Genomic DNA, 13153 nt, shown 5'->3' with positions numbered 1-13153 from the left:
ACACACACACACACACACACACACACACACACACACACACACACACACACACACAGACACACAAACACACAGACACACACACACACACACACACACACACACACACACACACACACACACACACACACAGTTGGGACAGAGCCCCCTGCATAAATCACGAGGCAGAGAGCAACAAATATCCCTCCTTGTCTAGACAGCCAGCTCAAAGGCTTCCGTCTGTTTCTTTTCTCTTAATTTTTTCCTTCCTTCCTCTTCTGCACATTTCTGTTTTTGGTAATATTTTCAAACTCTTCAGCTTTTTTATTTTTTTCTAAATGCTGTGCATGTGTTGTCAAATTGGAGAAGAACTATTTTCCTACATTGAACATGTTGTCTCCATTTGTATATTTTCTTCAGTCCCAGTGTGGTGATCTCACAGGGCAACAAAAACAAACTAAACTAAACAAGAGGCTACATTTCCACTGGGAAGTGGCCTTTGACTTGAACAGCGCTCTTCTGACCACTCAAAGCTGCTTTTACACTACCTGTCACATTCACACTGCTCAACTGCTCATTAGCACTGATCCATTCATGCAATCGAGCACATCGACATGTGGCTGCAGGAGCAGGGGATCAAACCCCCAACCTTCCGGTTAAGAGAGGACTGACTATACCATTGAGCCTCAGCTGCCCAGAAGAGAGACACGGTAGGATGGGAAATAACAGAATTCAAAAAAGGAAAGTAAAATGATTGGATTGAACAAACTAAAATAAAAAATAAAAAATACATAGACCAAGAACACATAGTTCAATTACAATGATGCTATGAAGTCGTCAGGAATTCCCCACCTGATGTGTTTGTACTGTAGGACAAGATCATCATTATGAATGTGTGTCTTAAGTTTCAGGTTACAATACAAAATAAATAATTAAAAAAATGTTTTCCGACTCGTCAAAACTCAAAAATGTTTTATTCTCTTCTAAAAAGTCACAACAGAGGCAAAGGGAAAAGCGAGTCATTTGAGGTGCTTCATCATTGAGATAACAGTGCTGCTTCATTTTAGTTTGTTGTAACATTTAATTATTGAGACGACACTGTTTGTTTTCAGAACGTGATGTCATTTAGAAAATATGCATATTTTTCAGCATGCAGTATTTATATGTTGAGATAACAGAACACATTCTCAGGATGCCATTTCATTATGATAACAAGACACATTCTCAGTTATCACTCATTTTTGAGGAGATGTTTACGAAGAAGAAATATTCATTTACAATAGTTATCACTACATACAGTAAGTAAAGGGTAATGCTATTGACAACAAAATAGTGCACTTTTTCTGGTTTGGATTTTGCTATTATTGAGATAATGATACATTTTTTAGTCTGTCGGTTGATTTCATTGTCTTCTGAACAATAGAAATAGTTGCCATGCAGTTTTTTTTAAGGTTTTTTGGGGGACTTTTTATGCCTTGATTAGACAGACAGGAGAGAGAAAGGAGTTACATGTGGTAATGGAGCCACAGGTTGGATTCAAACCTGGGCTGCCCGCTTTGGAAGACTTTAGCCTCTACATGGGGCACGCCGCGCACACAATCCACAATGCCAGTGTCGTCCCCAGTAGCCATATTTTAAGGAGATTTTTGCTTCTAGGTTAGGAACCAAAATGCCTGCAGCTGTGAATAACTCAACAGTATAAAAATATTTGAGGTCTCTCAAATATACGAGAGATGTTTCATGTTTTCATGACACTTTTTGAAAATGAATTGTTCCCTCCTCATAATCCAGAGGAAGAGTTGACATGATGTGTATGATAGAAAAGTGGTCAAGAAATATTGCTTCTTTCACAGCACTGTGGAGCATTAGATGAAAATGGATCTCTTTATATGCTTCACAGTATGTGTGTACCTGTGCATGTGTGCATGTGTGTGTGTGTGTGTGTGCGTGTGCGTGTGCGTGTGCGTGTGTGTGTGTGTGTGTGTGTGTGTGTGTGTGTGTGTGTGTGTGTGTGTGTGTGTGGGGGGGGGGGGTTCTTTTTTTATTGTAGTAGCATCTTACCATCACAGGAGGGCGTGTCGAGGCTGGCGGTGAATCCAATCAAACACACACACAGATAGGATCCCTCTGTGTTGTGACACACGCCGTGGGGGGAACAGAGCTCTTGTTCATCCAAACACTCGTCAACATCTGGGAGGACAGAGACAGAAAAACTCTTAATCCGGGATCAGAAATACGCCTGGTGTTGAAAGGATGCGACCCGACTCCAGCTCCCTACCACTGCAGCTGGTGCCATTGATCTGTCTGTATCCAGAGGGGCAGGTACAGGTGTAAGAGCCAACGTTGTTTACACACTCCCCTTCAGCTGCACAGGGCCGGGCTTCTTCTACACACTCATCCACATCTGGAACACACACACACACACACACACACACACACACACACACACACACACACACACACACACACACACACACACACACACACACACACACACACACACACACACACATGTCAGTCCAGTCAGAGGAGGGCATTCAGGTAAAACAGACAAAATGAAAAGCCAAATTTGAAATGTGAATTTCTAAATGTGAATAATATGATATTAATGACAAACAGAATTTAGTATCTCTAAAAAGAACAAATGTATACATAGGTATTTTGATCATACATTAAAAACATGATGGTTCATCACTGAGTGCAAACGGTTGATTAGTGGGTTTTTTGAGGGGGTTGTCAGGAAAACAGGGTTTATAATTATATCAACATAAATCGTCCAGTTTTGATCTTTCAAGTGACACCATGAAAAACCACTGGTTCAATAAACTGTTCTAAGGCATGACAATTCACCATTTGATGGAAAGCTTTATCAATCAATCAATCAATCAACCTTTCTCATTGTTATGTTACAAAAAGCAGGTAAAAGACCTTACTCATTGTTATGTTACAAAAAGCAGGTAAAAGACCTTACTCATTGTTATGTTACAAAGACCCGGCCTATCCATCATGAGCACTTAAGCAAAAGCAGCAAAAGTTACAGTGGTAAGAAAAAACTGCCTTATTAAAAGCCAAGCCTGGAAAGGGATAGGGTCTCCCCCTATATGGGATGAAATGGTTTATGGATAAGCAGTTGGAAAATGGAAATACTATTTGAAATGCAAACAAAAAAGACAAATTCAATGTTTTGGATATTTTGATAGATATAAGTTTATGAAGGCAAAGCAGCAAAAAAGGTTTAAAGGAATTTATACTCCTACATTTGAGATTAGAACCTGTTCTATACTAACTGATACATTTCGTTTCTCTATGTAGTCTGTAAAGGGTTTTTTTCTTAACAAAGAAACTTTATTATTTAAGGTGGCTGTGGCCCAGTTGGTAGAGTCCATAGTCTCTTAACCAGAAGGTTGTTGGTTCAATCCCCAGCTCCTGCAGCCACATGTCCGATCTGTCCTCAGACAAGTAATCTTAATGTCTGTGAAAGTTTGTATCATCCAGGTCATGGGGATTCAAAGCTTGATCCATAAGGTAGGTAGACTTTGTTAAAGGTCTTGAAGATGTTTCGGAGAAGGGATGAAACGTCTTCAAGACCTTTAACCAAGTCCAGTTACCTTGTGCCCAGGCTTTGAATGTTGTTGGTACAATGGTTGTGCTATGATTGCTTTTATTGTTGTTGTCTTTCACACGTGTATAAAAAGCGTGAAGTCAAATATATCATACCATCACAGTTGTCTCCTGCTGGTGACACTCTGAATCCTGGCCCACAGTGACAGATAAAGGAGCCCTCAGTATTCTGGCAGTGGCCTCTAGTACACACGCTCTGGTTCTGGCACTCATCTATATCTGAAACAACACAATAAAACAACTACATCACACACAAAGCAGGCGTGTGTCTGACTGTCAATGTACTCTTTAAACAGTAGACAAACAACGGGCTGAATACACTAAATAGCTCTCAAGGTTAATTGCTTTAAGGAGCATTTGTAAACAATAATAAACACGCTGCTTGTACAACAGTTTGACTGAGACGTCTCCTCACGGCCTGTGATTCATCACAGTGTTGAGAGCTGATCTCATTAATGCTGGAGGGCTTAACATTCAGGTAAACACAGGCACTGTAATCGGAGTGGCAGTAATTGGTCGGTGTAATATTGATAAATAATGGTAGCATTGAGTGGCATGTAATAATTGAAATTTGACTTGGTTTCTGTAGCAACAAAATGAACTGATTAGTAAGTGTTGTTTTACCTTATTTGTTGATCAAGAGTGTAACAAGCAAAAACAAAGAAGTCCATTCATGACAACCCTGCCAAGACCTAATGCATGTTTATGAGGCAACAAGTCCTTTTATTACACAGTTTTTATTTATAGGCATACATTCATTCTGACTATGAGTGACACTGATGGTTTACAGCAAAAGCGCAAGATCACTCAAACACTTGATAAGTTTTTGGAAATCCATTTATTTATTTAAATTGTGAGAATAATACACCATAGATGAGAAAAACGTTAATATAAATACTTTGCCACTGCAATTAAGTAGAGTTTCAAAAACTGATTTTAAACTCTAGTTTAACGAATGCCACAAGTTTAACCTCCTTTTGATGCTCAAAAAGTAAAATGAAAACATAAAATTTACCGAAAGATCATTATACCCCTGCTTGTCATGAATATTCTTCAAACTGTTTTGTATTTCACAGTTATTTCTTGACTGAATAGTTAAGTGTAGTCCTCACAGAACGAGGTATCAAGGTACTGATTGGTTTGAGTACGTATTGTACGTACACACACACACACACACACACACACACACACACACACACACACACACACACACACACACACACACACACACACACACACACACACACACACACACACACACACACACACACACACACACACACACACACACACACACACACACACACACACACAGGCACACGGTCTAGGAGATGTGACATGCCCTGTGCTTGGCAGTGTCATTCTAACATCTGTGAGCTGGGTTAAAAACGTCTTTAAAAGGACTCCGTTGCATGGACTAATTATTTCCTCTCAGCACCACAACCAATCATTGCCACCCCGCTGTGGTTTGGCTTGCCCTGTATGGAGCGAAAGCTGTCCAAACCTCACAGCTAACCCTGTGTCACATGGGACACATGAGCAGCAGACCACTGAAAGACGATAAATGGGCACACCTTTCATTTCCAGGAAAACGTTGGCTTAATATTGTGTGTTTTCTGGAACGTTTCACTAGTTTCATTGCTTGATTGGTGTTGTATCTTATCCCATATGTGATTGCTGGGCTGATTTCTCTACATATCGATGACTAGATATTACGCACTATGAAGCTAGGATGTCATCTAACTGTTCCAAGAAAGATTAATTTAATTAAAAGTCCAAATAACTGAGATTAGAGAACGCTTTTATTTGAGGTACTACTAAAACAGTGACTGAGTTTCAAGTACGTTTAGTGTCTGCTGTATTTTGGGGCAAAAGTTGAAGCATGTGTACAAGGGATGTATACTGTATGTTTTTGTGTGTATCGGTGTGTATGTGACTTCTGGAGCTTTAGTTGACAGCCTCAAGTGGACACTGGAGGAACTGCAGCTTTTTGCACTGCAGAATTGTCCTCCTTTCAAACTAAATTACTTTTACAATCAAATATGAATGTATGCAGGGCGTGCTGGTGGCGCAGTGGCAGGGCGTGCATCCCATGTGTTGAGACTCTCATCTCAAGCAGTAGGCCCGGGTTCACTTCCACCCGTGGCCCCTTTCCGCATGTCATTCCCTGCTCTCTCTCCCTGGTTTCCGATTCTATCCACTGTCCTCTCTCTGAATTAAAGGCACGAAAAAGCCCAAAATAAATCTTTAAAAAAAAAATATGAATGTACAGTATGTATTTTAGGCTATCTTCCTGAAAAAGAAAAAAAAGAAAAATAGAAAATATGTCTGAAGTGTCTGTGATAGACATCGAAATATGGTTTGAGCACAATTTGTTTTTTTATAAAAGGGGCCCTTCATCAACCTAAGCACCTTAAAGATGACTTTTATTTAGAAACTTTTAATAAGAAAAATCAAAACAGAGTTCTTCCTGGGTTTTCATTATTGATTGCCCTAATCTAAATGTCCAACTTGTTTACTTTAATGTCTTTATTGTCTTTGGTCATCAATTTAAAAAAAATGTATTTTTCAGACTTACCACTTCTAGATGATGAACGCTGCTTGTTTTTTGGCAAAAGGTTGTGGCGTTCATTTACTTCAATATTCTTGCATTCATTCGTTGAAATTAAAAAAAAAGCATGAGTGTTTCAGTAAAGTTTAGACGTACCTTCACACAGGTTTCCCTGTGCCAAGAAGCCATCAGGACAGAAGTGACAGTAATAGCTGCCGGGCATGTTGTAGCACAAACCATTGGGACACAGCGTATCGTCTTCACACTCATTAATATCTTTAAAGAAAAAAATACAAAAGAGGTCATGTATAATCCTATCACACATACGCTCTAACACATACTGTGGAACGCAATACATTTCAACCCTCAAAGCGAACGCAATTGTTGTTTCCTGCACTGTGCATTGGCATTCATCCTTTATAATCTAAGTTCTTTACCTTGATATTATAGCACAACTGAAGGGTTGTGCAGAAGGGTTCACAAGTCTATTAAATGTAGTAGGTTGACTGCACCACAGAGTAATGAGCATCTTTAAGAATTCCAAAATATGTCTGATCGCCTACTCCCATAGTAACCTCTCAAAGAACTCATGATCTGATCAGTCATCCTCCACAGATTTTTATTGCAGCTCTGAGGAAATAACCATCTGGCCTATTTGCCCTCACAGCCCCAATTCAGTATCATTTCAGTGGGTGGGGAGAGCTGTGTTGAAATGGCAGGAAACCACGTAATGACAGGGTGCTTCATATTTATATCCCAATAAGTGGGATGAAGCAGGGAGGAGGGTGGTGCAGACGCTAGTAACAGTGTGGTCACCGGTTGTGTCCAAAATTCCACTGACTTATAATTCTATTAGTATGCACTTGTTAGTGTGCGGAGCTTATGTTTGACCAAGTGTTGACCAGTGCCAGAGGGTGTGGTTGTGCATAACATGCATAGTGTCTTAAGATTGATGGTGCATTTTATTTAGACATGAAATGTGCTCGTGTGTGTGTTGGTGCATTTCTAACACCATCAATCTGTCCCTTCAGCAATCACGTTCAAAATGGCACAGCGTCTTGACCACCTAATTGTTCAGGAATGTGCAAGATGACTCATCAGATTTTGTTCTGTTGGGCCAGCCCGTTCTCACTCGCAGTTTGTCAAACACAGTGGCATGGCTTATTTGTTAGTGGTAATTTGACTGCACATAAGACCTTCACATGCTAAAGTGATGTTACAGTCATATTTTGAAGCATATGGCTGCCGTATATGGAAAGGTGGGACGAGGAACATCTTGGTTAGGCACTACTGTGGAATCAGAATTTCTATTTTATCAACACTCAGGTTATGTTGCAAAATAAAAGCCCTATTTGATTAATTCACTGGGGATGTACATGTCCAGATTCTTAGTATTTTTGGTGACCACATACCCTCCCATGAAGAGCCCTCAGGAGGCTTAAATTTTCCTGCAAATTCCAAGGTGAAGTTCTGTTTTTTGAAGTGATGCTGTATGAAGTAATTATCTAAACTCAGCATATTAACCTACAGTACATTGTAGATGGCATGGCCTCTGTTTAAACAGGCTGGCAAAGAGGATGATGGGGAATATACTAACTACTGGTTAGAGTAAAGTGGTGTTGTACCTTATGTAACCACACTGAATGAATACACTGAATGAATAAACCTGCATGCCTTGAACCCTTTCTATTTACAATAAGTCTATTTTCTTTTGTAAAACAATATTAGGCAGTCTTTTTTTTGGTTCAGGACTCATTGCATCAGAATGTATTTCATAAAATGCCTAAAAATATGTTTGGCAGAATGCATTGTCACTTCTTACCTTCACAAGTGATTCCCCTTTCATCGAGGCGGAGTCCCAGCTGACACACACACAGGTAACTCCCCTCTGTATTTGAACAGATACCGCTATTGCATGGCAGTTGCAAACACTCATTTTCATCTGGACATACACACACACACACACACACACACACACACACACACACACACACACACACACACACAGAACATCTGTTTAGACATCAGTAGCTGTAGATATACACATCCATATTTGTTATGTCAAAATAAAACTATTTGTCATGCAGATAGTGCTGGTTGTCTGAAATGTTACTTTGGGGCAAAAAATACAATATTTTCAATTCGGGAACAAATTTCTTCCATTAACATGTGCTGACTGAGAGCAAACACAAAGAAGTTTTTAAGCCCCCTAGAGTTTCAGCATTTGTGGGGGTTAAGTGAATGTGCACTACTTTCCCTCTGTGGCCAGGAAACTTTATGCAGCAGTTTGTTCTGCCCTCTGAGTCTGCCATCTAACCGAAAATGCAAGAAAGCCCAAGCCACATCCCCTTCCAGAGAGGGGGTGTGGTCAGATGCAGCTCATTTACATATTTAAAGCTATAGACACAGAAACAGCCTGTTCTGAGCAGGGCTGAAATAGAGGGGTTTATAACAAATGATCAGAGTCGATTTTTGACAAGAAACTTCATAAACATGTTTTGGGGAGCTCTGAGTCTTATTTAAACTGGTTGAAAAGGAGAATAACATGTGACCTTAAAAGCCTAATGGCTGGGCTTGTTACCTGTACACAAACTTAAACTTTTAAACTTCGAATTTGCGGTCTAAATGATATTTATTTTAAACAACAGAATCCAGTGCAAGAGATTTAGCTTACATTGATGAACTGCTTGTCTAGAAGTGTAGTGTTTCTCACCAATTAATGAAATCATTTTCAAATCAATCATTTGTGTTAAATAAGCAAAAGCATTGAATATACAGGTTGATGTCCAGCAGGTAGGCAGTGGCAAAAAACACAGATTTCTGACAAGGTGATGAAGGTACGCTGGCAGATCTCTCCATACATCCTTACACTGTGCACTGCATACAAAGCTTGTTAAAAGTAAAGCCAACTTGCTGACATGAATATACACAAGATAACTTTTGACCAGTGGACTCCTCACCTACACAGGTAGTATTGGCGTCATCTAGGCGGTATCCTTCATAGCAGTGGCAGGTGTATCCCCCAGCTGTGTTGTAACAAATCCCCTGGCCACAAATATAAGGGTTGACCTGGCACTCATCCACCTCTGGGCCAGAGGAGAGAGAGAGAGAGAGAGAGAGAGAGAGAGAGAGAGAGAGAGAGAGAGAGAGAGAGAGAGAGAGATGGGGGTATTAATACAGCAGCAGGATGAGAACTAATAATGGGTCCTAAATTACTAAGGAGACCCAGACGGAAGCACAACATGCCGTTGCCACAAGTTAACTGCTGATATAAAAGAACCACAAGTTCCTGATGTTAACCACAAAGTAAGCTGACACAACTTACTGCAGGGAGGTTTATTACATGGGGATTTTTTTCTACATTTTAAATGATTCAAAAGATTGATTAACACATTTAACATTGAATTTCAACCCAACAAACCAGTTTCCACAGTGTCTCAAAAAGACAGTCTCCAAGCTCAATAACTCATCTTTTCCTTGAGTCATTTTTAAATTAAACAGGTTCCAAGCTTTAATATTAACTCAATCCACCTTGAGATACGTGCTCTTGTCCACTTCTGCTTCTGCTGTTTTACTCTTAGACTTGGACAAATCAGCACACTTTTGACAACCTGAGCTTTCAGGGCAAATTTGAATCTTTATCTAAAGGCGACTGGACTGGTTGAAGATCTTGAAGACATTTCACCTCTCCTCCGAAAGGTTTCTTCAGTTCTAAATTATCTGATGGACAGAGCTAGAAATGTAACATTTTTGCCTCATTCCTTTAAATAAACTCTGAATAATCAAGCTACTTAACTCGCGTATTAACAAGATAGAATGGCCACCTAACAACTATGTTTTGGCACACTGGTATACTAGCTGTTAACGGTAGTTTGATGAAACTTACATCACCACTTTGTTTATAAGAATACACAGTTGAATTTTACTGAGCTTCTTCAATGTGATTATGTCTTTATTTGAGATCAATTAAAGGAAGAATGTGCGACTTTTTGATCCAGTAGATGTCGCCCTTGAGCACCAGCATGAATCCAAAACAAACTGCTGTTTGGCGACACCTCCTCCATACTGAAGCCTCCGCTCTCCTACAGTGACACACCTCCACCCCCTCTCCACTCGCGTTCACATGAAGGAGTTATGAATTATAAAGCACCATAATTAAGCTCCATTAAGTGCAAGTGGTGAACAAAATTATCCTTTGCTCAGGCTGCAATTGCCTGTAGCCTGCATTGTTGTGTAAGCATGCTAATGTTAGCACACTTTGGTTAACTCATAGCTTCACATTGCATATAAATTGACATAGAATGACCGAGATCTAAAGACACTTAGGTGACATCCAAATAATTAGCAAGTATGTTATTCTTCCTTTCTCTAGTCCTTGACTAAAACAGCTTTATACTCAAGGCCGTCCTGTCCATGTAAACATGATGTAAACACGGCTCTGATAACAGTACAGCCGGCAGGACTCAAGCCTCTCACTCATTGTAGACGGTCATGAGTCAGAGAGATATTTACAGACAATATACTTGATTTCGGCTGTTTATGTGTAAAATGTTGCTCATTCTACCTTTAATATTGAACTGAGGAAACTCATTTGTAATTACAAATATCTAGAGTTTTCCTTACAATTTGATGTGCCAAGACAATCTCTGTAGGAAGTCACAAATGCTTAAGAACCTTGACCTTTGGATGAAGGAGCAGTTGGCTCCATTCGGGTATCTGAGCTCCTGAGTGCAACCAGCCTGAAACTCGAGGAAATCTCATGTTGTCAGTTTCTATCTGTGTTCTCATCCTTTCGGACAGTACTCAAAGTTTGTTAGCATGTTTATACATCGCTCTTATAGTACGGGCTTTGCCTTCTGGCTGAGTTCCAACTGTAATGCAAGGGTTAACAAGGTCAACATCAGGTCCCAAGGTAAACATTTGCATGTTTTTTTTTTTATCTATGTGACTTGTAAATACTCACTTTCAGAATTCAAGACACACAAAGAACAAAGTATTTGTTCAGTTCAAAATGTGTCGGCTGTAAGTCACCTCTTCTTCACTTCAATCAAACCCTCAGAATAGACAAGTATGGGCTGCTGCAAATAATACAAACATGTAAGAATGTTTTAGTCTTACCAGCTGATATGGTGGGAGCGATGTCCTGGCCGGCATTAGATGGAAGGATTTCCACCGGTGCAGGAGGAGAAGTCCTCTCAATGACCTCTAACAAATCAAAAAACACAAAGACATAGACATTGATTTAGTTTATTATATTTATTTGACTTACACATTTGTTCCAGTAAATATTGTACTATGATTCAATTTATCTCAAAGAATGCAGTTTACCATATTTAAGGTTGAATTAAACCACAGAATGCATTTCATGCATTTCCCCTAAAAACAATTTCTGGCCAGCAAGATTCTGTGGCAATATAGTGAGTAAATAGATACCTTGCTCTATATACAGAAAAAACTTTGTACCAAGACACAGCTGAGAGCCAGTTGGCTGTATTGAGAACATGGAAAAAGGTTTAAGGAATTTATTAAATGCAATCTCGCTGATAATGGCATGTCAGAGAACGACTGGACTCCTTCAACTGCGAGGAAGGCAAAAAAAATGTAAAGTACGGAGGTCTTTTTAGAACATCAGACTAATGTTGTTAGCAGCAGATTCAGCTCTACTTTTAGCAGTCTGCGCTGCTCTTTGTCATTTTCTGCTGCAGTTTTCGAACTCTCAGCGATCCTTCAGGCATAATATAAGCATGCATCACTTTTTTCTCACACATTTAGGCAAAAATTTGGAGTTAGCTAATGTTAGCATTATAACTTTAGCACAACTGCAAACTGTACATTAAAACTATAGTTCAACTACAGTAAAGCTGTCGTACACAAAGTGCCCTGAGTTCGACAAGCTGTGTTTCTAAGTCCTATTCTGTTACCACAGAGGTTAAAGGGTAGTGAAGCAGGCACCTGGATAGGCTGCCTCGATCCTGACAGTGGATACGCCCGGAGATAGCTGTGGCTGAATGGGTTCAACAACTGGCCTATCACTAACCACAGGCACTACCAGCTCCTTTAATGACAGGATACACACAATAATAAAAAGGGACAAGGTCAACAACCATATGCATTTATTTCAGTGGAAATGTCTCTATCAAAGCTTTGGACGCTGCTTCTGTCATGCAATACAGATGTTGTGCTGTGAATCAGATTAGCATTCAGCTCGTATAGCAACTGACTGCAGTTTAAAAAGAAAAGAATGAACAGCTCAGCGAGCAAGCCATGAAGCAAAAAATAAATGCCACTTCTGCATTGACTTTCTTCTTTTTTTGGGGGGGTGTGGGGGGGTCAGTAAAGGACTTGGGTCTATTTTTGGTACAAATACCAATACACATACACATAACAGATTTACACATTGATGCACTGCTCAGTGCTGACCAGCTCAAAGTCATGCAGCTATGTTGCTGACTTCATGCAAAGAGGATTCTGCAACTCCTCAGCAAAAGTAATGTCTGAGCATGCAAGCTGCTTCTACATTGTTCACTCTTGAAAGTGCCCAACCTACCTGATCTGGTGCAGTTGTTGCTACTGACCCACAGAAAAAAGAAACAAACATTTGAAATACAAGGCTGTAAAATAATATACTGCATGTGACTATATCTGATGTTTTATCATTTATATCAACATGGGAAGACAATATAACAGTAACAACTATCTGGATAACTCCTAATAACAGCAACTCAAACTAAGAAATAATCATGACCTCTCTGAGACAGTGTGAATATGAACATTACTTGGGGGAGGAGTTATCTATTGTGTTGATTTTGCATAAATAAAATGTAAATGTGCTACAGAGCACAGGGTTCCCTCTGTGCTGGTGCTATATGTGCATATTTCTATGAGCAATGAGCCCTTTCTATGCAAATGACCCTCATTTCAAAACTCTGTCTAACTCACAAACAACAGCGCTAACAGCCACACACAGTTAGAATGAAAATGTTACTGTCTGCTCCGAGTAGGTGG

At 39.8% G+C, this 13153-nt stretch overlaps 1 protein-coding gene across 3 annotated transcripts in view; it reads right to left on the bottom strand.

Moving 5' to 3' along the window:
- The window catches only part of ltbp1 (latent transforming growth factor beta binding protein 1), a 123180-nt gene that overhangs the window by 18298 nt on the left and 91729 nt on the right, over positions 1-13153 (bottom strand). For 2 of the 3 annotated variants that reach the window (XM_020647824.3, XM_065959471.1), the window contains 9 exons: positions 12696-12718; positions 12101-12203; positions 11267-11353; positions 9109-9234; positions 7971-8090; positions 6305-6424; positions 3694-3816; positions 2255-2380; positions 2038-2166 (listed from right to left, as the gene is read on the bottom strand). In XM_020647824.3, coding sequence (XP_020503480.2) covers positions 2038-2166; positions 2255-2380; positions 3694-3816; positions 6305-6424; positions 7971-8090; positions 9109-9234; positions 11267-11353; positions 12101-12203; positions 12696-12718 — 957 coding nt within the window. The remainder of the gene's footprint in view (positions 1-2037; positions 2167-2254; positions 2381-3693; positions 3817-6304; positions 6425-7970; positions 8091-9108; positions 9235-11266; positions 11354-12100; positions 12204-12695; positions 12719-13153) is intronic. The other variant, XM_065959470.1, reaches the window with a different exon arrangement.

This window comes from Labrus bergylta, chromosome 10 (assembly GCF_963930695.1).
Source record: "Labrus bergylta chromosome 10, fLabBer1.1, whole genome shotgun sequence".
NCBI lineage: Eukaryota > Metazoa > Chordata > Actinopteri > Labriformes > Labridae > Labrus > Labrus bergylta.
This window is presented reverse-complemented; position numbering and strand designations above follow the sequence as displayed.